The 27696-nt window shown below is 46.5% G+C and overlaps 1 protein-coding gene and 1 long non-coding RNA gene across 3 annotated transcripts in view; one reads left to right on the top strand and one right to left on the bottom strand.

Moving 5' to 3' along the window:
• The window catches only part of LOC130361899 (uncharacterized), a 105210-nt gene that overhangs the window by 55340 nt on the left and 22174 nt on the right, over positions 1–27696 (bottom strand). The window lies entirely within an intron of this gene.
• Positions 18765–27696, top strand: part of NMUR1 (neuromedin U receptor 1) — a 96929-nt gene continuing 87997 nt past the window's right edge. The window contains exon 1 of one of the 2 annotated variants that reach the window (XM_056565548.1): positions 18765–18884. Coding sequence is in view for 1 of the 2 variants with exons in the window: in XM_056565547.1 (XP_056421522.1) it covers positions 18812–18884 (73 nt within the window). In the remaining variant the exon portion in view is untranslated. The remainder of the gene's footprint in view (positions 18885–27696) is intronic. The other variant, XM_056565547.1, reaches the window with a different exon arrangement.

Below are 27696 nucleotides of genomic sequence, written 5' to 3' on the forward strand. Positions count from 1 at the left end.
CCCCCACATGTGACCCCATTTTGGAAACGACATCACCCACAGAATTTAATAAGGGGTGCAGTGAGCATTTAAGCTCCACAGGTGTTTGACAGATCCTTGGAACAGTGGGCTGTGCAAATGAAAAATAAAATTTTAAATTTTCACGGACCACTGTTCCAAAAATCTGTCAGACACCTGTGGGGCATAAATGCTCACTGCACCCCTTATTACAAAAAAAATTTCTGTCCAAAATCCCAATGGCGCTCCTTCTCTTCTGAGCATTGTAGTTCACCTGCAGAGCACTTTACATCCACATATGGGGCATTTTCTTACTCAGAAGAAATGGGGTTACAAATTTTGGGGGGCTTTTTTACCTATTTTCCCTTGTGAAAATGAAAAATTTAGGGTAACACCAGCATTTTAGTGAAAAAAAAAAGTTTTTCTTCATTTCCCATCCAACTTTAACGAAAATTTGTCAAACACCTGTGGAGTGTTCAGGCTTTACGTTCCGTCAGGGGTGAAGTTTCCAAAATGGGGTCACATGTGGGTATTTATTTTTTTGTGTTTATGTCAGAACCGCTGTAAAATCAGCCACCCCTGTGCAAATCACCAATTTAGACCTCAAATGTACATAGTGCGCTCTCACTCCTGAGCCTTGTTGTGCTTCCTCAGAGCATTTTACGCCCACATATGGGGTATTTCTGTACTCAGGAGAAATTGCGTTAAACACTTTTTTTTTCTTTTACCTCTTGTGAAAATAAAAAGTATGGGGCAACACCAGCATGTTAGTGTAAAAAAAATGTTTTTTTTTTACACTAATCGGCTGATGTAGACCCCAACTTTTCCTTTTCATAAGGGGTAAAAGGAGAAAAAGCCCCCCAAAATTTGTAACACGATTTTTCCGGTACGGAAATACCCCATATGTGGCCCTAAACTGTTTCCTTGAGATACGACAGGGCTCCGAAATGAGAGCGCCATGCGCATTTGAGGACTAAATTAGGGCTTACATAGGGGTGGACATAGGGGTATTCTACGCCAGTGATTCCCAAACAGGGTGCCTCCAGCTGTTGCTAAACTCCCAGGATGCCTGGACAGTCAGTGGCTGTCCGGAAATGCTGGGAGTTGTTGTTTTGCAACAGCTGGAGGCTCTGTTTTGGAAACACTGCCGTACGATACGTTTTTTATTTTTATTGTGGGGGGGGGGGGCAGTGTAAGGGGGTGCTTATGTAGTGTTTTACCCTTTATTATGTGATAGTGTAGTGTAGTGTTTTTAGGGTACATTCGCACTGACGGGTTTACAGTGAGTTTCCCGCTAGGAGTTTGCACTGCGGCAGGAAATTTGCCGCAGCTCAAACTTGAAGCAGGAAACTTACTGTAAACCCACCCGTGTGAATGTACCCTGTACATTCACATGGGGTGGGCAAACCTCCAGCTGTTGCAAAACTACAACTCCCAGCATGTACTGACAGACCGTGCATGCTGGGAGTTGTACTTTTGCAACAGCTGGAGGCACACTGGTTGGAAAACCTTCAGTTAGATTCTGTTACCCAATTCAGTATTTTCCAACCAGGGTGCCTCCAGCTGTTGCAAAACTACAACTCCCAGCATGTACTGATTGCTGAAGGGCATGCTGGGAGATGTAGTTATGCAACAGCTGGAGGTACGCAACTACAACTCCCAGCATGCTGAGACAGCTGTTTGGGCATGCTGGAATTTGCAATTTTGCAACGTCTGGAGGGCTACAGTTTAGAGACCAGTGCACAGTGATTTCCAAACTGTGGCCCTCCAGATGTTGCAAAACTACAAATCCCAGCATGCCCAGACAGCCATTTGCAGCCGGAGATGCTGGGAGTTGTAGTTTTGCAACATCTGGAGGATCACTGTTTGGAGATCACTGTGTAGTGGTCTCCAAACTGTGATCCTCCAGATGCTGCAAAACTACAAATCCCAGCATGCCCAGACTGCAATTGGCTGTCTAGGCATGCTGGGAGTTGTAGTTTTGCAACAGCTGGAGGCACACAACTACAACTCCCAGCATGCCCAGACAGCCATTTGCAGACGGGCATGCTGGGAGTTGTAGTTTTGCAACATCTGGAGGATCACAGTTTGGCGACCACTACACAGTGGTCTCCAAACAGTGGTCCTCCAGATGTTGCAAAACTACAACTCCCAGCATGCCCAGACTTTCTGGACATGCTGCGAGTTGTAGTTTTGCATCGTCTTGAGGGCCACCGTCGACCACTCACCGGGCAGTCAGATCCCTCCGCAGCCTGCCGGATCCCCACTCATCCGGAGCCGCCACCGGGTAAACAACTACTTTCCCTTCTCTCTCACCCTGCTGTGCCCCTCTCTCCCCGGACTTCCACACGTGGGCGGAGGTCCGGCAGCGGCGACAGCGGGTGCGTGGCGATGGCGGGGGCACTTACCCCCGCCATCGCCATGCACCCCCCCCATCGCCACTGCCGAACCTCCGGATCGCTGCGCACCCGCCACACCCCTCCCCTCGCTGCCCCTGCACACCCCATCGCTGATCGGGTTAATCAAATGGGATCCCAGGGTGTCAGACGGGAGTGGTCTGCCGCAGACACCCCGGGACTTTAGCTAATTAACCCGATCAGCGCCGCGGGAGCGCACAATTAATGAACGCCGCTTTTATACAGCGGAATGCGCTAAGTTATCGCGTTATCCGCTGTATAAATGCGTCTTCTGCGCGAAGGGGTGAAGCCGAACTTCTCACCTGTTGGAAACAACCGGAGGTGAAAAGTTCTGCCCCCGGAATGCAGCAGCAGCTGCAAATATGTGAACTACGTCATTTTGCGTTAAGGGGTTAAGCTAGTGCATCAGAGAGTTGAATCACGTGGGTTGTATCGGAAGGGAAAATACTAGTGTATAAGAGCTAGTGAAGAAGACAACATTCTGGATATACATATATAGAGAACTCATACTCTGTGTCTATTTGTCTATTACATGGAGAGAAATGCCCATATATACAAAGTCTGAAATTTAGCACAGATTGCAAACTGTGAATAATCTAAAGTCATGAGTCTAAACATAAACCAAATAATGAAGACTACGGCATGGACATGCTGTGCACCACATTTATTATGCCCATTGGGAACCTTTTACATCAGGAATTTTTACCTCTAGTATGAGGGTTTTTTGCCTTCCTCTGGATCAACTCAGTAGGGACCCATTAGGGTTATAGGTTGGACTTGATGGACTCTGGTCTTTATCCAACATTATGAACTATGGGGGAGATTTATCAAAACCTGTGCAGAGGAAGAGTGGTGCAGTTGCCCATGGCAACCAATCAGCTCGCTTCTTTCATTTTTAAAGAGGCCTGTGAAAAATGAAAGAAGTGATCTGATTGGTTGCTATGGGCAACTGCACCACTTTTCCTCTACACAGGTTTTGATAAATCTCCCCCTATGTTACTATGTTACTATGTTTGACATAAGAGGGGATGGCTTAAGTAAAAGGATGTGGCTTAAAATGTGACACGAATTCTGGTGACAAATAAAGCTAGTTAATAGATAGTGTACACTTAGACTAGACTGTCAGAAAATATATAAGTCTGGGTTAGTGAGTCAGGTCTTATTCAGTTTTTTAATGAAAAGATTTACATCTTTTTTTGTGTTTTGGCGCCCACCCCTGGCTTTTGCTAAAATACTAACTAAAATACTATTCCCAGCCCAAGATTGTCTATTCTACCTTTATGCTGTCTGAGAATAATGCAGTTTGAGTAAATCTAGGCCCTTTTATCCAGTGCTGGTGATTGGAGGCTATCTTGTCCTGCGTAATGCTATGGTAGAAGTGATGGGGGGCACAATTACATTACCAGTATTATTATAACAGAGGTAGCCATGCTGGATGTATATTCCAATGCACAGATCCAACGTGGTCACCTCTGCCAGTTACTGAGCAGTCTTCAGAACGTATTGAAATACTCCCTAGCAACCTCTGTACTGAAAACACTCTATAATAAATAATGGGAACTCTGGGTGTCCCTTCAATGATGTACTTTTTAAGTTAAGTGTCATTCTCTGGCTGGCTGCAGCATGTCTATGGACATATTGTAGCCAAATACAGGAAAGGGTCTTAAAGGGAACCTGTGATCACTTTCATGTTGCCCAAACCACAAGTCATCAGGGTGGTCACAGCAGCATCTCCCCACCTCACCAGCCTTGATTGATAGATCTCTTCCTATACCCAAACAGGGAACAGGCTATCAATCTAGGTCCATGGGGCAGTGAGACGTCTCTGGGGACAACCCTGAGGATTCATGGTTATGGCAACATGAAAGTGATGACAGGTTCCCTTTAAAGAGAGGAAAAGTACACAATAACGCCTGGGCCTTGGAAAAAATGACATTAGAAAAATAATCTGTATGAAATCGCAAGCAATATTCTCAGCTTCTTATTTGTAAAATTTGGAGCCAATGTGCTCTTAAAACGTTATTATCATTTCGGCTGACGGCAGGATATGGGTGAAACTATCTGGTTACCGATACTCACATGATCAGACGGACCTTATGTTCCATCACAACCCTTTAGACTTTACCTTTGTATACTTTTGCTGTTAGCCAATAAAGACATGATTTTGACACAAAAATATTTAACATAATACATCAAGACAGAAGGAAGTTTAAAAAGTATGAATGGAAAATTCCATGAAACCAATCCATGCAGTTTGACTTTTGACATATTTTATATTGAAAAAATCTAATCTTCATCCCTATCAGTATAAAAAAAAAAAAAGGAAAGTAGGAAAATGGAATCTTCATTTGAATTCCAGACACTTATACCTTGAGTGCTATTCCAGACAGTCTAGGCTGTTTATTACATTGACAGTGTTAAGGGCCAGGCTACAGCAGCACAATCTACTTTGTTCTCTGCCCAGAAGAGGAGACCTAGGAGAGCTATGTGTTCTGGAGAAACCCTCCATTGTACATTTTGATTTAGCCCAATTTATTGAACACTATAACTATTAAAGTACTTTTGAGTTCACATATTACTGTAGTGTACTTCGTTCTGCTTACTAATAGTTAAAGGGGTACTCCGCTGCTCAGTGTTTGGAACAAACTGTTCTGAACACTGAAGCCCACGACGGGAGCTTGTGACGTCATAGCCCCGCCCACTCAATGCAGGTCTATGGGAGGGGGCGTGACAGCTGTGACATCATGAGGGGGCGGGGCTATGGTGTCACGAGCTCCCAGCGCCGGCTCCAGCATTCGGAACAGTTTGTTCCAAATGCTGAGCAGCAGAGTACCCCTTTAAGTCTTGTGTACAGCCAAAATATCAAGCTTATATCACATTATTATATTGTTAGGGAATGTTTACTTCTGTTTGTATAGCTTTTGTTATTGCACAAAATATGTATTATAAAATACTGTGTCACTGTTATTTTCTACAGGCACCACACAACCAGGTCATTGGGGAAGTTAGCATTACGTACGGTAAATCTTTTTCCCATAGAACTCATTGTCTTCACTGGGGAGAAAAGTGCAGCTGACAATCCCATAGACTTACATTGTAAGTTAGTATCGCTTTGTGCACTCTTCTCTCGGCTTGTTCTAGCTATCGGTCCCAATTGGAACACTTGACCAAACTAAAGTTTTACATGTCTCTACAACATGTCAAGAAAATCTTTTGTTAAAAAATCTGTGAATCTTTGGGTCCAGTAGCACCAGGCCCCCTGACCAACTCCTTAAAGCGATACTGTCATTAAAAACAACTTTTGACCTGCCGATCAGACATGACAGTAACATTATGCATTATGTATCCAAAAAAGATCAGCTGAATGCTCTGACTTACCAGAGGAAAATGTATTAACCCCTATTCGTACCCTAGACTACTTAAAGGAGTACTCTGATTTATAAATGTATACCTTCCAAATGTTCCCCATGGCTGTACCTCTCTGGTCATGTACTTCTTGTTGCAATCGGTCCAGCCGTTCTCCTGATGTGTCGTTCCGTATTTCACTGCACTTCCTGGTTATGGTGGTATGGAGGGTGACGTAAAAATCATCATCCCCCATGCTGCCTTGCTTCAAGTTCCTGTCCCTCCATGCCTCCATCCTCCTCCTCTCCCCTCCCCTCCCTCCATCTAGCATTTGGTCATGCGCATAGGACTGGTGCTACGTTACTTTTATGTGTAACTCCTTTTGTGAATAATCCTGATAGTTATGCCTGATCCAAAGTAAATGCTGAGTGCGCAGGCGCGTGCAGCTCAGCATGGTAGGAGGGAGGCTGGGGAGGCGTTTACTCAGCCGAGTGATTGTCGGCTGAGCAAACGAAGGTGGGCATGCATATTCATGAGTGGGAGGGACCAACTCGTCCAGAGAACGATGACACTTCATTCCCAAGATGGCCGCGGATGGCTGCATAATGGGGAACGAAAGTTTTCACGAAACACGGAGGTAATTTACTATGTTATATAACTTCAGTGATGCTTGCTATTGGTGGGGAGAAGTTTTGCTTCAGAGTACTCCTTTAAGTTGTTATATTAACATATTTCTTTACACCAGCAGAAAAAGTTTTAGTAAGTATGACATTTTTTCCTATAGTGTAAACCTTTGTGTGACCTATAGTTAGGTGCATCTTGTACGATAAAGGAGGGTACTTTAAACCCCCAACAATAGGCAATGATTTTCACCCATTAAAGAGAACCTGTCACCATGAAAATGTTATCTAATCTATCAGCATCATGTTATATTGCAGAAGCAGCTGAGCAGAGTGACATATATGATTTTGGGAAAAGATAAGTACAACTTGTAACTTATTGATTGAAATCTCGTCTCGAGTCCAGTGATAGTGTCACTCAGTGATAGGATCACTCACTGGACTCCTAACCATAGAATATATATATATATATATATATATATATATATATATTATCAGTCTGCTCAGCTCTTCCTGCTCTATAACATGATGCAGATAGATAAGATAGCATTTTTCATGGTGATAGTTTCAACCCATAAATAAGCCTGTGTAAAAGGGCCTTCAGACAGAGAATTGTTTTCAGAGTTAGGGTGCGTTCACACGGCCATCTGTCCCCGTTCCCCCCCCCCCCCTGTTTAGGTTCTGTTGTTGCTGCTTGTAAACAGATTACTGTATAAGCCGAGTTTTTCAGCACGTTTTTTCGTGCTGGAAACGCCCCCCTCGAGTGAACTCTCCGCCTGTCAATCCCTTCTCAGTCTGTCATGGCTGTCCGGGCATGCTGGGAGTTATAGTTTTGAAACACCTGGAGGTCCGTAGGTTGAAGACCACTGCGGTCTTCGTCATCATCCTTTAGTTTTCTACTCACCTCCTCTCGGTGGGAAGGAAGGGTGAGCTGTTCCGGGCCATCTATGCTGCAGGGACCGTCCGGTGGGGAGGGTTAGTTGTTCCGGGCTGTCCATCTTCACCGGGAGGCCCTCTTCTCCGCTCTGGGTCGGCTCTGGACTAGTGACGACAACACACAGGGACGTCCGTCCCTGCGCATGAAAGTCCCTGTGCGTCGTCGTCAAGGCAACGTCACTAGTCCAGGGTGGCCCGGAGCTGACAAGAGGGCCTCCTGGTGAAGATGGACAGCCCGGAACGACTAGCCCTCCCCACCGGACGGTCCCTGCAGCATAGATGGCCTGGATGCTGGGAGTTGTAGTTTTGCAACATCTGGAGGTCTGCAGGTTGAAGACCACTGATGAAGGGATTGACAGGCAGTGATGATGAAGAGGGGGGATGATGACAGTGGTCTGGATGATGACAGGGGCAGATGATGACAGGCGGTGATGATGAAGGGGGGGATGATGACAGGGTGATGATGAAGGGGGGGATGATGACAAGGTGATGATGACAGGCGGTGATGATGAAGGGTGGGGATGATGAAAGGGGGGGGATGATGACGGGGGTGTTAATGACGGGGGTCTGGATGATGACATGTATTTCCCCCCGATGATGTATTTCCCACCCTAGGCTTATAGTCGAGTCAATAACTTTTCCTGAGTTTTTGGGGTGAAATTAGGGGCCTCAGCTTATATTCGGGTTGGCTTATACTCAAGTATAAATGGTACCAACGGTTGTAAAATTATCCCATTGATGTCGATGGGATTTTTTTAAAAAATCATTTCACATCCGTTTGGACCTGTCATTTCCATTTTTTTTTTTTTTTTACTGGAGAAAAGACGGTGCATGCAGTATTTTTACTCCCATCAAAACAAATGGAAGAAAAAACAGATAAAGTAAATTTAACATTGAAGTCTATGGAAAACGGATGAGCCTTAAATGTTATCCGTTTTTTCAATCTGTTTTTGAACCGCTTTTACTTCTGAGCATGCTCAGAACCAAAAAAATTATTATTTTTTGTTTATTAACTCCTTAAGGACCCATGACGTACCGGTACATCATGAGTCCGCTCCCGATCTATAACGCGGGGCCACGGCCCACGTCATAGCGGGTCGGGCCCGGCCTCTAACAACGGCCGGGACCCGTGGCTAATAGCGCGCGGCATTGATCGCGGTGCCGCGCGCTATTAACCCTTTAGACGCGGCGTTCAAAGTTGAACGCCGCGTCTAAAGTGAAAGCATGCCGGTTAGCTCAGGGAGCTGTTCGGGATAGCCGCGGCGAAATCGCGGCATCCTGAACAGCTTACAGGACAGCTGGAGGATCCCTACCTGCCTCCTCGCTGTCTGATGGCCGCATGACTGCTCAGTGCCTGAGATCCAGGCATGAGCAGTCAAACGGCAGAATCATCGATCACTGGTTTCCTATGAGAAACCACTGATCAATGTAAAAGATCAGTGTGTGCAGTGTTATAGGTTCCTATGGGAGCTATAATACTGCAAAAAAAAAAGTGAAAAAAAGGTGAATAAAGATCATTTAACCCCTTCCCTATTAAAAGTTTGAATCACCCCCTTTTCCCATAAAAAAACACAGTGTAAATAAAAATAAACATATATGGTATCGCCGCGTGTGGAAATGTCCGAATTATAAAAATATATTGTTAATTAAACCGCACGGTCAATGGCGTACGCGCAAAAAAAATCCTAATTCGATAAATAAGTCCTATCAATGCAAAATTGGTACCACTAAAAACATCAGATCACGGCGCAAAAAAAGAGTCCTCATACCGCCCCATACGCGGAAAAATAAAAAAGTTATAGGGGTCAGAAGAGGACAATTTTAAACGTATTAATTTTCCTGCATGTAGTTATGATTTTTTCCAGAAGTACGACAAAATCAAACCTATATAAGTAGGATATCATTTTAATCGTATGAACCTACAGAATAAAGATAAGGTGTCATTTTTACCAAAAAATGTACTACGTAGAAACGGAAGCCCCCAAAAGTTACAAAACAGCGTTTTTTTTTACAATTTTGTCTCACAATGATTTTTTTCCCGCTTTGCCGTAGATTTTTAGGCAAAATGACTGATATCATTACAAAGTAGAATTGGTGGCACAAAAAATAAGCCATCATATGGATTTTTAGGTGCAAAATTGAAAGAGTTATGATTTTTTAAAGGCAAGGAGGAAAAAACAAAAATGGAAAAACCCTCGGTCCTTAAGGGGTTAACTGAACAGTAACGGATCCCAATGGATAACATCCGTTTGCATCTGTTATTGTCCCTTTTTCTTAAAGTCCGTTTTTATTTTTGATGGGAGAAGAACGGGACGGGTCTAGACGGCCGTGTGATCGCAGCTTTAGCAGGGACTTGAACCTTGTACTCTGTGTTTCTGTCCCTTGCTGTTACTCTTTGTACAATGTAATTATTCAAAGTGTCTTTCCCTGTCTCTTTAGTGTGTGTATTTGTCTATCCATTTTCTAGCTATGTCCCAGGTGGGCCATATCTTTGTCATCTCCTGCTCTACTGAAAGAAACATGAGGAAAGAAAACACTAAAGTATCCTCTCTTTAGTTCCTTCTCTCTTATGATCCTATTCTGACTCGTATAACAATCAAACCTGCGAGACATACAGTATATGAGGGATTCTAACATAAAGCCCATGTGTCCTTGAGTCATCTATTTCCATTCCATCCTTCTAACACATTTTAGATAAAACCTGTCTCTGGCTGTATTGTACGTCACACTTCTCTTTTATGTTAAGGCAACTGATTCCACCAGGAGATCTTCATCATTGCATTGGAAATACAACAGAGAACTATTACCTTCTTAGTAAAACCTACCTACCCAGCCCAACATTAAAGGGGTATTCTGGCCAAAGACATCTTATCCCCTATCCAAAGGATAGGGATAAGATGTTTAATCATGGGGGACCCACCACTGGGACCCCCCATTATCTCTGTGCAGCACCCACATTCTATTCCGGGCTGCTGCTGTACCAGTCTTGAAACCTCTGTGTTTCCGGGACTAGAGACATGACGTCACGTCCCCTCTATTCATGTCTATGGGAGGGGGCGTGACATGAATGGAAGGGGCATGGCATGACGTCACCAGTCCTGGAAATACAGAGGTTTCTGAGACTGGAGCAGGAGCCCGGCATAGAATGCGAGTACTGAACGGAGATCACGGGGGGTCCTAGTGGCAGGCCTCTCGCGAGGCTCCTTTGGATAGGGGATAAGATGTATTTGGCCGGAATACTCCTTTAAGTTAGCACCTATCTTAACTGGTGGGGTCCATAGAGAGTAATTGAAGTCCCATAGAGAGTAATTGAAGTGAGGGCTGAGCATGCATGCTGTAGATTTGCTAAAGATTTTCCCAATTAACTTTAAAGGAGTACTACTTTTTTTTTTTTTTTTAAATCAACCAGTGCCAGAAAGTTAAACAGATTTGTAAACTACTTCTATTAAAAAATCTTAATCCTCCAGTACGCAGAGACCACTGTGGACAGACAGAAAAAAAGAATTTCCTCTGTAGTATTCAGCAGCTAATAAGTGCTGGAAGGATTAAGATTTTTTAATAGAAGTAATTCACAAATCTGTTTAACTTTTTGGCACCAGTTGATTTAAAAAAAAAAAAGTTTTCTACTGGAGTGCCCCTTTAAGGCTACGGTACCGCGCTAATGCAGCGTATTTCATGCTGCTCAAAATTTACTGAGTAGTGGAAAATATGCTGCGTACTCTGCAATGAGCAGACAGACAGGGCTACCCGGCGGCAGCCCTGTGTGTTCAGTGAGGTTTGGGGGTGGGGCTGTGCGCCCGCCTCCGAACCTCACTGAACACACAGGGCTGCTGGCTAGCTGCCTGTGTTTGCTCATCGCAGAATAGCTGCCTGTGTTTGCTCATCGCAGCACATTTTGAAATGCAATAAGGGTATATTGACACATACTATATGCTGTATGCTGTGGGTTTTCTTCTGCAGATTTTATCATTGACTTACCAGCAGGCAATGCACAGAAGAAAATCTGCAGAATATAAAGTATATGTGAACATCCCTTTATACAAGTTTCCAATATACTTCTAATAGCAATTTCTCATGTACCTTGTGTATAAATCCCTCAAGGATTTTAAGTTATTAGAGTTGTGGATTATAACCAGCCATTCACCTGTGTGTCCATCACATGACTAGGACAGATAGTTATAAAACGGGAGTCAAAAACATAAAAAAAATTAAAATAAAAGACTTTCTACCCCTTCAAATAGACATGTGAAATGTAAAATGGGCACTCTCATTAAAACTTTGCTATTGCACTCCTTATGGTAAATAAAAAATCTTTCTTATGTATTTAGTTTAATAATAAAAAAAAAGTTTCCATGTTTTATTTGTGTTTAAAAAAGCTGCCACCAGGTGTCTCCCTACTTGTCCAGAGCACATTTCCCCCATCTCTTGGCCCTGGCCTGGCAGAAGTCCAAAATCAGGAAATGCAGTCTGGAGTGCTGAGGGGGGTGTGTGCTACCTTAGCCAATCATAGCTCATCTCACAGACTGAACTGCTCTGGGCTGTGTGTAGTGGAGTGAGGGAGGAAGTTCTCCCCTGTATGGCTTCAGATGATGACACGCCTGCTGGGTACAGATACTGTATGGGGTCCAGCAGTGGATTTTATCCCTCTCTTCATTCATAACACATGCACAATTGACTGAGCATGAATCTGTATGGGGGATGGGGTGGTGGTGGTTGGCAGAGTTAGCTGATGGTCATATGAGTGTTTGGCTGGCAGCTATCTTGTGTATGCCTAGATTCGGGGCCATTTAGATGTAGTGATGGTGTGGTTCTTGTGATGTAGCTGTCAAAAAACTCATGTATTTTCAACACAAATTGTTGCAGTGTGACAATTGTTCACGTGTTTGCTACCAACCCCAAGCAATTTGTGGTAGGGTAGTTTGCATTTTTAACGTAGCACAGATTTCTAAGAAACTGTCTGAGACAACAATTATCTTTTCCCAGTCACAGCACACCTTTTATTTCTCAAGATGCTCTAATAAAAGCCAAGCTGTCATTGGTTACTTTGGGCTAATGAGACCTATAGGGCGACATTTATCAAGGGATTTAGAGCTCTTTTTTTGCTTACCAAAGTCGCACAAAAAGTCACATTAGCACCTAAGCAAATTTTTGTGCGACTTTTGGCTGTAAGCAAAAAGCTACAAAAGAGTTTACGAATGGGAATTTCATTTTTTACTTTGCAGTGGTCAGGGATTTATCAAGTGCGAAAGTCGCACAAAAAGTCACAAACCCTCCAAAGCAGCATAAATGTAAGCCAGCCCAGAGCTGGATTACAAAACGGCATTGGAGAGCAGAATTTATATTTCCCGCTGGCGCCATGATCACAGTTCCAGCAGGAAATATGATATGACAACTGTACAAAGGAGCCCGGCCTGGCATCACTCTGCAGCCGTCCGGGTTCCATCATATTTTCTCCCTGCTTACCTTACAAAGATGGGGACACTGCTTTACATCCCCAGCTTGTCTCCCACCCGCCCACGCTGCACATCTCCCATCTGTCTGCTACCTGTTGCAAGACTACAACTCCCATCATGCCCATACAATAAGGGCATGCTGGGAGTTGTAGTCTTGTAGCAGGCGGGAGATATGCATCGCGGGCTTGGGTGGGAGACAAGCGGGGGGGGGGGGGGATTGAAAAACTATGTGGCGGTGTGGGATGACACCTATCATAGCTCTCCTCCTTTCTCCCCGGCTTTTAAAAAAAATTTATTTTACCTCATCTGGCCGCACTCCGGCAGGCTCAGGTTCAGGCTGCGGGTCTTTCGGGACTGTGATGCCTGTAAAGCATTGAAAGTGATGATCCCTGCCGGCTCCTATTGTGCACGGAGTAAGGGATGTCACAGGCGCTACGGCCACTTTCACCCACTGTGCCTGCAGGGAATGACATCCCTTACGCCGCACAGAAGAGGAGCTGGCAGGGATCGTTACTTGGCATGCTTCCAATGCTTTACAGGCACCACAGTCCCGAAAGACCCGCAGCCTGAACCTGAGCCTGCCGGAGTGCGGCCAGGTGAGGTAAAATAAAATGTAAAAAAAAGCCGGGGGGGGGGGGGGGGGGGGGGGGGTTAACTCAGTGGCGCCGTGGTAAGGAGCCCGGCCTGGCACAACTCTGCAGCTGCCCGTGACTCCCGCAGCCGGGCTGGGAGAGGTTCAGGGGCCGTCCCTGCCATCCCTCAGCACTGCGGTACACGCTGAGGGATGGCAGGGACGGCTCCTGCACATCTCCCAGCCTGGCTGTGGGAGTCCCGGGTGGCTGCAGTGTTATGTCAACCCAGGCTCCCTTTGCTATGGCGCCGCGGAGTTCACTGTAATTTCAAATTTCCCGCTGGGGTCCGTGTCACTGGATCCGGCGGTAAATATTAAATTGCAGACATTTTCTTATCACCCCCGGCCGGGGAGCAGAGCGCGTTACCGCCCTCTTCCCTGGCTTGCTTGTCACCCGCGGCGCTGCACGACTATAACTCCCAGCATGTGGTTACAGTAAGGACATGCTGGGAGTTGTAGTTGTGCGGTGTGGGTGATTGACAAGCTTGTCACCTGCCCCTGCTGCAGGACTACAACTCCCAGTGTGGTGAGCCACGGGGTGTGAAGGTGAGGTGTATGGGGCAGATGTTATAGCCCAGGGGCAGATGGTATTAACTCCTAAATGTTCGTGATGCCAGGGCGTGGTTTTCCTAAGTAACCAACCGAAGGTAGCTCCGCTATCCCTAGGTTAGGCAGGGCAATAATAGCCCAAGACCAGGTTAGGGTTAATGGTAGCTTTACTGAGGTAGACAGATGGTAACAGTCTTTACATCTAGGCCAGGATCCCAAAGAGGTGACCAGTAACACAGAAGGACCTTGCAGCTTGCTGGGACTTGCAGTGTTTGGACAGACTTCTACTCAGCCACGCTGACAATAATAGACTTGACTATAGACATGACTTGACTGTAGGTAGTGACAGCAGACATAGATGACTTGACTTACTGACATGTGGCTGCTGGTTAGGCTTGAGGCCTCCAAATGTGCTGGACACTGGCTCTGCGATGTCTGGTATATCAGCAGGCGTAATAAGAGCAAAAGAGAAAGATTGCTGCTCCTCCCTTCCTTATAAAGGGGGGGGGGGGGGGCTGAGCAAGGAGCCCATAGGTCAAGAATGTATGGGGCTATATCCCGTACTGGGACATGAAGTTGTCCGGTGTGGGCGAGTGACTAGCTTGTCACCTGCCCTCGCTACAGGACTACAACTCCCAGCATGCCCTTACAGTAAGGACATGCTGGAAGTTGTAGTTGTGCGGTGTGGGTGAGTGACAAGCTTGTCACTTGCCCCCACTGCAGGACAACAGCTCCCAGCATACCCTTAAGTATGGGCATGCTGGGAGTTGTAGTCCTGCAGCGGGGGCAGGTGACAAGCTTGTCACTCGCCCACACATCTTCTGCACCACACAACTACAACTCCCAGCATGTCCTTACTGTTAGGGCATGCTGGGAGTTGTAGTCGTGCGGCACGGGAGATGTGCAAGCGGGTCACAATAAATATATTGACCAATTTTTCGTGTTTTTTTTTTCTCATTTCAGATCCGTGTATCCTGTGGACTCCTTCGGATTCGGTGGACTACGTTGATGACCAACGTTTTTTTGGAATAATTTTTTTTTAACTTTAGGCTTAGTAGTGGAAGTTGTCTAATAGACGGAGTCCATTACTAAGCTAGGCTTAGCGTTAGCCACAAAAACAGCAAGCGCTAACCCCCAATTATTACCCCTGTACCCAACACCACAGGGGTGCCGGAAAGAGCCAGTACCTACAGGCCCGGAGCGTCAAAAATGATGCTCCTGTGCCTGGCATTATTTAGGCTGGGGGGGCCAGTAACAATGGTCCTCGCCCACCCTGGTAACGTCAGGCTGTTGCTGCTTGATTGGTATTTGGTGAGAGTAAAAATAGGGGGACCCTATGCGTTTATTTTTTTATATTTAATTATTTATGGAAAAAAAAAGCATAGGGTTCCCCCTATTTTTATTCTCAGCCAGATACCAACCAAGCAGCAACAGACTAACATTACCAGGGTGGGTGAGGACCATTGTTACTGGCCCTCCCCAGCCTAAATAATGCTAACCTGTTACCACCTAGGCGCGCCATTTTTGATGCTCCAGGATTGTTGGTACGGTTCTTCCTGGCACCCCTGTGGCGGTGGGTATCGGGGTAATAATTGGGGGTTAGTGCTAACCGGTTTTGTGACTAATGCTAAGCCCTGGTTTAGTAATGGACTCCGTCTATAAGACAGCTTTCACTATTAAGCCTGTCAAGTAAATAGAAAAAAAAACACGTTTAAAAAATTTTTATTCCCCCCCCAAAAAAACACTTCCCCATGTTAGGGCTCTGCCCTCTGCTCCCGGCAGTGGACCTTCTCCTTGCGTTGTGGGGCGCGCTCGCTTGCAAGCCCCGCTCTGTTCTTCTCCCCCTGCCTGTCTCTGCCACCACGCGCGTCCCCGCCTCCTAGGGCACACGCGCCGGCTCTTCTAAATTTATAGGGCCAGTGCATCAATAATTGGTGCTTGTCTCAAACAACCCTATTTAGTTCTGACACTTCCTACTGTTCCCTGCCAGATCTTTGGGCCCTTGTTGCCTAAGAGAAAGCATATACTTGTGTCTTGTCTTGCAGTGTATCTGAACCCTTGCTATGTGTCTTGACCTTGTTCCTGTGCCGCCTGCCTTCTGACCTCTTGATACGTGACCTGACCTTGCTTCATTGCAGCCAGCCTTGACCTCCTGTCTGTCCTGATTTAATCTGTGCCTCATCCTTCCTGTGCCTCGTTATACCTCGGCTGCCTATGGGGACGAGTCGTATCAAGGGTAGCGACCTGGGTGTCGCCTGCCACAGCAAGTCCATCCCGCTTTGCGGCAGGCTCTGGTTAAAACAAGACTCCGCTCCCTGATACGGCCCACGCCATCTTCCTCACAAGTTAGTGGATCCACCTACCTCAGCCGTTACACCCCACAAGCCCTCGTTAACCATTTTATTAACATTAAACAAAAAAAAACAAAAAATGGTCACTGTACTCCTACGAATCTAAAGTAATCCACAAGATACGCGAATCTGAAATGAGAAGTGTTTTGTTTGGGGAATAAACATTTTTTTAATGTGTTTTTATTTTATTTACTTGACAGGCTTAATAGTGGACACCGTCTTATAGACAGAGTCCATTACTAAGCCGGGGCTTAGCATTAGTCACAAACCGGCTAGCGCTAACCCCCAATTATTAGGAGCACCAATTTTAATGCGCCAGGCCTGTTGGTACGGCTCTTTCTGGCACCCCTGTGGCAGTGGGTAGCCAGTTTTGTGACTAATGCTAAGTCTCGGCTTAGTAATGGACTCCGTCTATGAGACGGCTTCCACTATTAAGCCTGTCAAACAGCGGGATGCCACGGACCCTCGAACAAACAGGTGAACAGCTGCTTTTGCACTGATCAAGCAGTGCTTCGTCAGACCACAGGTCTGATGAAGCACTGCTTGATCAGTGCGAAAGCAGCTGTTCACCTGTGTGTCCGAGGGTCCGTGGCATCCCGCTGTTTGAAGCTTGTTCACTGCACCGTTCACCGAATAAAGCTACCACTCGCCATTCTCTTTAACCATGAGTGCTCCCTCTGTTTCTCCCTCTGTCTCTCTTCGAATAAACTATATCATATTTTTAGAGGTTGTAGCACGGGAGGATTGTTTATTAGAAGTGGAATCGCATCAGGGGTACTGCTGCTGTTGAAAGTGTTAAAAACGGGAACACTTGTGCATATATACGGTAGTTGCTAATCACTGTATCTTGGTATTCTCTATAATAGTAATAATGAAAGCTGTTTATTGCATTACTTATATCACAATTTATTACTGCACCTCCACACAAAATAAAGTCCATGTATGACAAGCTCGGAGATGTGCACTACAATGAAATCCAGCCCGTCACATGACCCAGCTAATTCTATATATTTTTTTTTCATGCTCATAAAATACACTATAAGGGTGCGTTCACACTGAGCAAATTAAGATGAATTCACGCTGAAAAATGTACGTGCCGGAAAAAGAATTTTCTTGTCGAGCAGAATTTGTGTGGAATTTGCGCGAAATTGCGCACGGAAATGGGGGAGAAAGAAGTGAAGGTTTTTTCAGCCATTTCCACGCAAATTCCGTGCAAAAACGATGTGGGCGGAATTTTTTTTTACCATTGACTTCTATTGGATTCTGCTAGCGGATTCCGCTTGAAGAATGAACATGTCCTTTCTTCAAGCACAACGGAATTCAGCGTCGGAATTCCGCTAGCAGAATTTCCGCAGTGTGAACAGGACAGCGGAAAAAACATTAAAGTCAGTGGGCAGAGGAGATGTGCATTAATTTGGAGCAGAGAATTCAAGAGGAATTACTCTAGTAAATTCCTCTTGAATTACTCAGTTTGAACGCACCCTTACGCAGAGTTCACACTACCGAGCAGAATTCCATTTTTTTATTCTGCTCGGAAATTTCGGTGCACATTGCGGAGTTTTCTAAGTGGATTTTCTACCCAGAAAATCCCCTCGGAAAATCCCGCCAGAACATTGAGCTCGTTCAATGTTCTGGCGGGTCTCCGCTCTGCAGACATTGCCATCTATGGGAACAACAAATGCCTGCGCGGTCCTAGCACCGACTGATTCAGATTTAATCAGTCTGGAGATTCCGCAAGTGTGAACCTGGCCTAAGGGTAGGGTCTAGAGTTGAGCGAACTTACAGTAAATTCGATTCGTCACGAACTTCTCGGCTCGGCAGTTGATGACTTTTCCTGCATAAATTAGTTCAGCTTTCAGGTGCTCCGATGGGCTGGAAAAGGTGGATACAGTCCTAGGAGACTCTTTCCTAGGAATGTATCCACCTTTTCCAGCCCACCGGAGCACCTGAAGGCTGAACTAATTTACGCAGGATAAGTCATCAACTGCCGAGCCGAGAAGTTCGTGACGAATCGAATTTACTGTAAGTTCGCTCATCTCTAGTAGGGTCACAAGTGTCCTATTTTGCTGCTGTGTATTTTCTGCCAATTCATTCAATTGGGTGGGAAAATACACAGCAGCAAATATGCAGCAAATGAGCAAAATATGTAGCTAAATAGTGACTTTACCCTAAACCTATTTCATTTTTTTTTTTTTTTTACTTTATAACCTCCTAATTTACATGTGACATTTTCTGCATACAGTGCATAGTGTTCAAACAGCTGAAAAGACACATTTTATTATTTAATAAAGACATATTGAAATAAAGACATATTGAAACATTAACATGATCTTTGGTTGTGTGAGTAGCAGAGCAGCAGCTGCTGTCTGGCTGAGGCAGACAAGTGAATGGATGTGCTGGGCAGTCCTCTTAGCTCAGCACCGCCCTCTGGTGGGGCTTTAATAAAAGGTGTAAGGCTGAGCAGAGCACATTCAGGTCTGTGTAGGATGTGAATACACTTATCCAGCAGTGTATGTCCTGGAGTGTCATTAAACAGCTTGAAGCATATGAAAAACTGAAGGGATTAACCATATCTGGAGAATCAGGTAAGTGTTTTACATTTGTTAGCCTCAGTTTTTCTACAGATCAGAATTGGTTAATTTTTCAATTTACATGATTTAAATGCAAGAAGTTCAGTTTGCAACACATTTGCAGACGATGTCATGATTGTGAAGTCTAGTTAGGACAGTGGTTTCCAAACAGTGTGCCTCCAGCTGTTGCAAAACTACAACTCCCAGCATGCCCGGACAGCCTTCGGCTGTCCGGGCATGCTGGGAGTTGTAGTTTTGCAACAGCTGGAAGCACACTGTTTGGAAAAGACTTAAAATGGTATTAGTGTAGAATAGCAGTGATCACGCTGTCAGTAGATGGCATGCCATAGGAGAAACAGTGTGTCTCCAGCTGTTGCAAAACTACAACTCCCAGCATAAATGTATGGACAGAAGATTTAAACAGTGTATGTATGACATATAGAAATATGTTTTATGCATCTATTTTCATCTATTAGGGTCTCACAAATTTAAGGAACTGCTATGGGTGGGTAGCTTTGGAGTGGACAGCTATATAAAATTCTACAAAGGAAGGGGGACCCTTAATAAATAGGCTATGAGGGGATCATGATAAGGCTGAACATCACTTGTACTGTCCTTATCAACATCTTCTGTCAACTTTAAACAGAGACTGATAATAATGGAAAGTGAGAGAGTTTTACAGTCATGGGAAAAAATGAAAAAATGTGAAAAAATTTTTATTTAAAAAGGTAAAACCGAAAAGGGAATTCCTTTTTTTTTTTTATTATTATTGAAAACATAGGAATGGATACAGGGACCTCTAGACATCTATTTATAATCTGCTTTGTACCACCCCGATAACAATCTAATAGAAGAAATATACTTTGTATTGTACTTATGTATATTTTACTATTTTATACTGTCATTATTGTATTATTCCTCATTGCTTGGTGTCATTATTACATTATTGGACTGAAATACCTCTTTATATCTTTTCTATTCCTACATCTATACATACGTATTTAGGTATGCCACAAAGAAGTATTTTCACGTACCGGTGTAAACTTACAAACGCATCAGATAATGATGTATTGATGTATGCAAATGCCTCCTTCTTCTCTAGTAAAGATCATTGTGGATTACACCTATCCCAGGAAAATCTCCGTCTTCGCTCCTTGAAGTCTACTATGACTAATATAATGCACATTTCAGTGACTTATTCAGAATATAGAATAAGTCATGAAACCATAAGTCTCCCATTGCCATACAAGGTGCTTTGATTGTTTTTACTTTCAAAGTCTCTATTATTATTATTAATAAAAAAAAAATGGCCAATAATAAAGACAATCAAGTATATAAAAAATGTGCTTCAGGAGAGTCATGTATGCAGTATCGGTGCTTCCACAATAATTCAACATGCCAACATTTACTAATATGTTGGGGATCGACTTCTAGGGAAGCCACAATCTATAGTCATTTTAGCATTTTCTGCTGCTCCCGGCCAGAGGACTGTTGAATCAGAGGACTGTTGAATCAAGTAAATATGGCTGAGTTGTAGTACATACATAGCCCCGGGTCAGATAAAAAATTATGGAAGGGATTCCAATGGCGAAGTAGGGCTTTATCCCATATGTTCAAAGGATTGTTGGGGTAATATGGCATGAAAAATCTCTGCACTGCAAGATCTCAATATTCCCAATATGGCTCCACATATTCTTACCCGGTGTGTTGAGCCATATTGAGAATATTAAAAGGGTAAAGGAAGAAGTCTACTACCTTAGAGCTAACTGGTAATGATATGAGTGAGACCCTAGGTCAGATTCTGGTATTGCTGTGACATTCCCGATACCACTAGAGCACAATATTACCATCAACTGCACAACAGTATCAAAGCTTGGGAGCCACATATAGGTTATCCAAGAAACAGGGGGGAAAGAGCCGATAACTTATACCGAAATATCGGTATAAGTTATCGGCTATCGGCCTGAAAGGTCACAGATTATCGGTATCAGCCCTAAAAAAATCGATATTGGCCGATCCCTAGTCCTAAGTCACTATTTGGAGAATAGGGCTCTGCACAGTGAGTGGATACTTTTAGACAATTGGATGCGACACTGATGCCAACTGCACCTGTTACGCCTAGCGCTCCGGGTCCCCGCTCCTCCCCGGAGCGCTCACGGCGTCCTTCTCCCTGCAGCTCCCCGGTCAGCGCTGACCGGGAGCGCTGCTCTGCCATGGCCGTTGGGGATGCGATTCGCACAGCGGGACGCGCCCGCTCGCGAGTCGCATCCCAGGTCACTTACCCGTTCCCGTCTCCTGCGATCATGTGCTGGCGCGCGCGGCTCCGCTCTCTAGGGCGCGCGCGCGCCAGCTCCCTGAGACTTAAAGGGCCAGTGCACCAATGATTGGTGCCTGGCCCAATTAGCTTAATTGGTTCCCACCTGTTCCCTGCTTATATCTAGTCTCCTCCCTTGCACTTCCTTGCCGGATCTTGTTGCCTTAGTGCCAGTGAAAGCGTTCTTTGTGTGTTTATACCCTGTGTACCAGAACTACTGCTATCTCCCCTGACTACGAACCTTGCTGCCTGCCCCGACCTTCTGCTACGTCCGACCTTGCTTCTGCCTACTCCCTTGTACCGCGCCTATCTTCAGCAGCCAGAGAGGTGAGCCGTTGCTAGTGGATACGACCTGGTCACTACCGCCGCAGCAAGACCATCCCGCTTTGCGGCGGGCTCTGGTGAAAACCAGTAGTGGCTTAGAACCGGTCCACTAGCACGGTCCACGCCAATCCCTCTCTGGCACAGAGGGTCCACTACCTGCCAGCCGGCATCGTGACAGTAGATCCGGCCATGGATCCCGCTGAGGTTCCCCAGCATTCCATCTCTGATCTCACCACGGTGGTCGCCCAGCTATCCCGACAGGTCGCCCATCTAACCCACCGACTGTCGGAAATGTCCACCATTGTGCACCAACTTCAGTCGCAACTGCAGCAGCAATCATCTCCTCCGCCACCTCCTGCACCCCTTCCGCAGCGAGTGGCCGCTCCTAGCCTCCGCCTGTCCTTGCCGGACAAATTTAATGGGGACTCTAAGTTTTGCCGTGGCTTTCTTTCGCAATGTTCCTTGCACTTGGAGATGATGTCGGATCAGTTTCCTACTGAAAGGTCTAGGGTGGCTTTCGTGGTCAGCCTTCTGTCTGGAAAGGCCCTGTCATGGGCCACACCGCTCTGGGACCGCGATGACCCCGTCACTGCCTCTGTACACTCCTTCTTCTCGGAAATTCGAAGCGTCTTTGAGGAACCTGCCCGAGCCTCTTCTGCTGAGACTGCCCTGCTGAACCTGGTCCAGGGTAATTCCTCCGTTGGCGAGTACGCCATACAATTCCGTACTCTTGCTTCTGAACTATCCTGGAATAATGAGGCTCTCTGCGCGACCTTTAAAAAAGGCCTATCCAGCAACATTAAAGATGTTCTGGCCGCACGAGAGACTCCTGCTAACCTGCATGAACTCATTCATCTAGCCACTCGCATTGACATGCGTTTCTCTGAGAGGCATCAAGAGCTCCGCCAGGAAAAAGACTTAGATCTCTGGACACCTCTCCCACAGTCTCCACTGCAATCTGCGCCTAGGCCTCCCGCCGAGGAGGCCATGCAAGTGGATCGGTCTCGCCTGACCCTGGAAGAGAGGAATCGCCGTAAGGAAGAGAATCTTTGTTTGTACTGTGCCAGTACTGAACATTTTCTGGTGGATTGCCCAATCCGTCCTCCACGTCTGGGAAACGCACGCTCGCACTCAGCTCTCGTGGGTGTGGCGTCTCTTGATGCCAAGTCGGCTTCTCCACGTCTCACGGTACCTGTTCGGATTTCCACTTCAGCCAGCTCTCCCCTCTCAGCCGTGGCCTGCCTGGACTCTGGAGCTTCTGGGAGTTTTATTCGGGACTCCTTTGTGAATAAATTCCGGATTCCGGTGACCCGTCTTGTCAAGCCACTCCACATTTCCGCGGTCAACGGAGCCAGGGTGGACTGTACCATACGTTTCCGTACGGAGCCCCTTCTTATGAGCATCGGATCTCACCACGAGAGGATTGAACTTTTGGTCCTCCCCAATTGCACCTCGGAAATTCTCCTTGGACTTCCCTGGCTTCAACTTCATTCCCCAACCCTGGATTGGTCCACTGGGGAGATCAAGAGTTGGGGGTCCTCTTGTTCCAAGAACTGTCTAAAACCGGTTCCCAGTAACCCTTGCCGTAACTCTGTGGTTCCTCCTGTATCTGGTCCCCCTAAGGTCATTAAGGACTCTGCCTGCCACAGGAAATGCCCCTCCCCCCCTCCCAGTTCCATCAGGCAAGCTTCTGTGTCCCCTCATGGCCCTCGTCCTGGTGTCACACTGCCCCGTGCCAGGTCCCGCCCTCTGCCCTCTCTCCCCATTCCTACTCCTGCGGTTCTGCCTGCCGTTGAGGAATCCCTCCACCCTTTCCCGGTGTCCTCATCCCAGGGGAGGCAGTTACCCGATAAAGAGAAGGGGAGACCTAAGGGGGGGGGTACTGTTACGCCTAGCGCTCCGGGTCCCCGCTCCTCCCCGGAGCGCTCACGGCGTCCTTCTCCCTGCAGCTCCCCGGTCAGCGCTGACCGGGAGCGCTGCTCTGCCATGGCCGTTGGGGATGCGATTCGCACAGCGGGACGCGCCCGCTCGCGAGTCGCATCCCAGGTCACTTACCCGTTCCCGTCTCCTGCGATCATGTGCTGGCGCGCGCGGCTCCGCTCTCTAGGGCGCGCGCGCGCCAGCTCCCTGAGACTTAAAGGGCCAGTGCACCAATGATTGGTGCCTGGCCCAATTAGCTTAATTGGTTCCCACCTGTTCCCTGCTTATATCTAGTCTCCTCCCTTGCACTTCCTTGCCGGATCTTGTTGCCTTAGTGCCAGTGAAAGCGTTCTTTGTGTGTTTATACCCTGTGTACCAGAACTACTGCTATCTCCCCTGACTACGAACCTTGCTGCCTGCCCCGACCTTCTGCTACGTCCGACCTTGCTTCTGCCTACTCCCTTGTACCGCGCCTATCTTCAGCAGCCAGAGAGGTGAGCCGTTGCTAGTGGATACGACCTGGTCACTACCGCCGCAGCAAGACCATCCCGCTTTGCGGCGGGCTCTGGTGAAAACCAGTAGTGGCTTAGAACCGGTCCACTAGCACGGTCCACGCCAATCCCTCTCTGGCACAGAGGGTCCACTACCTGCCAGCCGGCATCGTGACAGCACCCTTGTATAATCATAATACTCGGTGCTCATTGTATACATGTCCTAGGGACATACAGAAGAACACCTATTAGAGGGCTTGTCTAATACCCAATACCTTGTAGGAAATCATTCACATAGACAAATGCATGGAGATCTGCATAATATATTACAAATACACAAATAAAGGTAGAGTGATAAAACAAAACTAGTGACCTCACTAATACTAGAGGAAAGAATGGGCAAAAAAACAGCACTGGGGTAGGGAAATGAAGAACATTTTAACTACCATGAGAAAGTGCACAATAAAGAGGAAAGCATTGTACAAAGCAGACCACAATACGTTACCCCAACATTTTTCATGTATTGAGTTGTCTAAGGGGGATGGAACATGTTAATTTGTCCCTAAGATGAGCATGTATGCTGTATATTCCTGGTAGAGTCAGAAGAAATGGTAGTTGGTGGAATGAGCAGTCTACAGCTGTTTGAAGTGCACGGCCAACTTCATAGAACATGTGTAAAGATTGGTCTGCAATGTTGGGATCATTTTACCATGGAGTTCTTCAGGCATTATTCGGAAATGTGAAGCTTTTCAAGGTTGTCCTGACCCCTTTGTTAAGTAAGACATGCTATAAGAGTAACAGAATTACAGGCGTATGAACCATTGGCATTTCTATGTCAGTGTTTACTTTAGAGCCTAGGCTGCAAAGTACTTTTTAAGAAAGTTGAGAACTAACCTTGGTCATTTTAACCGAACATGCTGCTTTGTAACCTAGGTAGTATAAATCATTATAAACTGATCAGCCATAACATTTAATCCATTGGCACGGTAAGTGAATAATATTATTCCATTACGATGGCACATGTCAAGGGTGGCAATAGGCAGGAAAAATTGTCAAGTGTAAGGGTTTTAGGCTATAAATGACGAATCCAGCTCCCATAAAGAAATGGTGAATCCAGCTCCCATAACAAAATATATAAAAAAGCAAGACTTTAAAGGGGAACTTCGCTGCTCAGTGTTTGGAACAAACTGTTCTGAATGCTGGAGCCGACACCAGGAGCTCATGACATCATAGCCCCGTCCCCTCATGACGTCACACCCCGCCCCCTCAATGCAAATCTATGGTAGAGGACGTGACAGCTGTCACACTCCCGCCCATAGACTTGCATTGAGGGGGCGGTCATGACGTAGTGAGGGGGCGGGGCTATGACATCACAAGCTGCCGGCTCCAGCGTTCGGAACAGTTTGTTACAAACGCTGAGCAGCGGAGTTCCCCTTTAATGAAACATATTAAAAATCCTAAAACAACATCTCACCAAAAACACGTGAAACGCTGACACATTTCGTGCTGTACGCTAGACCTTAATCATGACAAAGATACTGCATAAACTGTGAGCTCACATACATTATGTGTAATGGACACTCTAGCAGCACGGCAAGCTCACTGGTCCACAATCACCGAAACCATAGTGACATGCAGATCAGATAATTAGATAACACTAACAGGCTGGTGTAGACCCCAACTTTACCTTTTCATAAGGGGTAAAAGCCCCCAAAATTTGTAGTGCAATTTCTCCCGTGTACGGAGATACCCCATATGTGGCCCTAAACTGTTGCCTTGAAATACGACACGGCTCTGGAGTGAGAGAGCGCCATGCGCATTTGAGACCTAAATTAGGGATTTTCATAGGGGTGTACCCGGATGCAAGCGTTTCACCTCCACCAAAAATACTGTATGTCAGTTTTCCCCAACGAGGTGCCTCCAGCTGTTGCAAAACTCACCACATGCCTGGACAGTCAATGGCTGTCCAGCAATGCTGGGAGATGTTGTTTTGCAACAGCTGGAGGGTCCGTTTTGGAAAAACTGACGTACAAGACGTTTTAAATTTTTATTGGGGGGGGGCACAATGTAAGGGTGCAGTGTATATGTAGTGTTTTACTCTTTATGTAGGGTTTGTGTAGTGTAGTGTTTGTAGGGAACATTCACACAGGCCGGGGTTTACAGTGAGTTTCACGCTGCAGCAGAAAATTTGCCGCATCTCAAACTTGAAGTGGGAAACTTGCTGTAAACCCCCGCCCATATGAATGTACCCTGTACATTCACGTGGGGGGCAAAACTATAACTCCCAGCATGCACTGACAGACCGTGCATGCTGGGAGTTGTAGTTATGCAACAGCTGGAGGCACACTGGTTGTGATTGGGAAACACTGAGTTAGGTAACAGACTACTGCAATGTTTCCGCACCACTGTTTCCTAACTCAGTGTTTCCCAACCCATATGCCTCCAGCTGTTGCAAAACTACAACTCCCAGCATGCATGACCCGAGTTATAGTATTGCAACAGCAGGAGGCACACGGGTTGGGAAACACTGAGTTAGGAAACAGTGGTGCGGAAACATTGCAATGTTTTTCAACCAGTGTGCCTCCAGTTGTTGCAATACTACAACTCCCAGCATGCCCAGACAGCCGAAGGGCATGTTGGGAGTTGTTGTTATGCAACAACTGGAGGAGAACAATTTGGAGACCACTGTGTAGTGGTCTCAGAACTGTAGCCCTCCAGATGTTGCAAGACTTCAACTCCAAGCATGCCCAGACTGCCCAGGCATGCTGGTAGTTGTAGTTCGGCAACATCTGACAGGCTAGATGTTGCCGAACTACAACTCCCAGCATGCCTGGACAGTCTCGGCAGGCTTTGATTTGACATCTGGAGCGCTACAGTTTGGACACCGCTGTATAGTGGTCTCTAAACAGTGCCCTTCCAGATGTTGCAAAACTACAACTCCAAGCATGCTGAGACTGTCCAAGCATGCTGGGAGTTGTAGTTCTGCAACATCTGGAAGGACAGTGGTCTCCAACCTGTGGCCCTCCAGATGTTGCAAAACTACAACTCCCAGCATGCCCAGACAGCCAAAGGCTGGGAGTTGTAGTTTTGAAACTCCTAGATACAGCAGTGAAGATCCCTTTACGGCAATCTTCACAGCTGCATCTGGGAAACCGCCGCCGCTGCTTCCACTTGCCTGCCGCCTCCAGTCAGCTGCCGGTCCATGGTCCTTGGTCCCCGCGTGAAGCCAGGTAACCGGTGTCGGCAGTCCCCGTCGCATCCACAGACACATCACCGCCATCTTCCCTCGCTCTGCCCCGACATCCAGGGGTGGGAAGAGCGGGGGAAATGAACGCTCACCCCCGCCCCTGCCCTGCGATTCGCCAATCAATCCTGATCGGCCAATCGCAGGGGATAGGAGGTGGCACCCCAGCAACCTCGCTCCTATCCTTTAGGGTCATCAGAGACTCGATCAGCCCGGAATCGCCGCAAATCGCCGATCTGAATTGATCTCAGGTACTCCCCCCCCCCCCCCCCCCGGGCATTTGCATGGGATGCCTGCTAGCGGCGGGGATCGAAATTCCCATGCGCGTACAGGTATGCCCTTGGTCCTTAAGTACCAGGACACAAGGGCATATCCATACGCCCGTGGTCCCCAACAGGTTAAGCAAGTGTTCTCTGCCTGCACAGGGATAGGCAAGAAAGGCTGTACAATGCAGCACACTTTGCTGAGCAGGGAATGTGGCTGCCGGTGCTCTGGAAGAAAGCATTCTTGTCTACTCTTTAGAATAGAGATAAC

This window comes from Hyla sarda, chromosome 3 (genome assembly GCF_029499605.1).
Source record: "Hyla sarda isolate aHylSar1 chromosome 3, aHylSar1.hap1, whole genome shotgun sequence".
Taxonomy (NCBI): Eukaryota; Metazoa; Chordata; class Amphibia; order Anura; family Hylidae; genus Hyla; species Hyla sarda.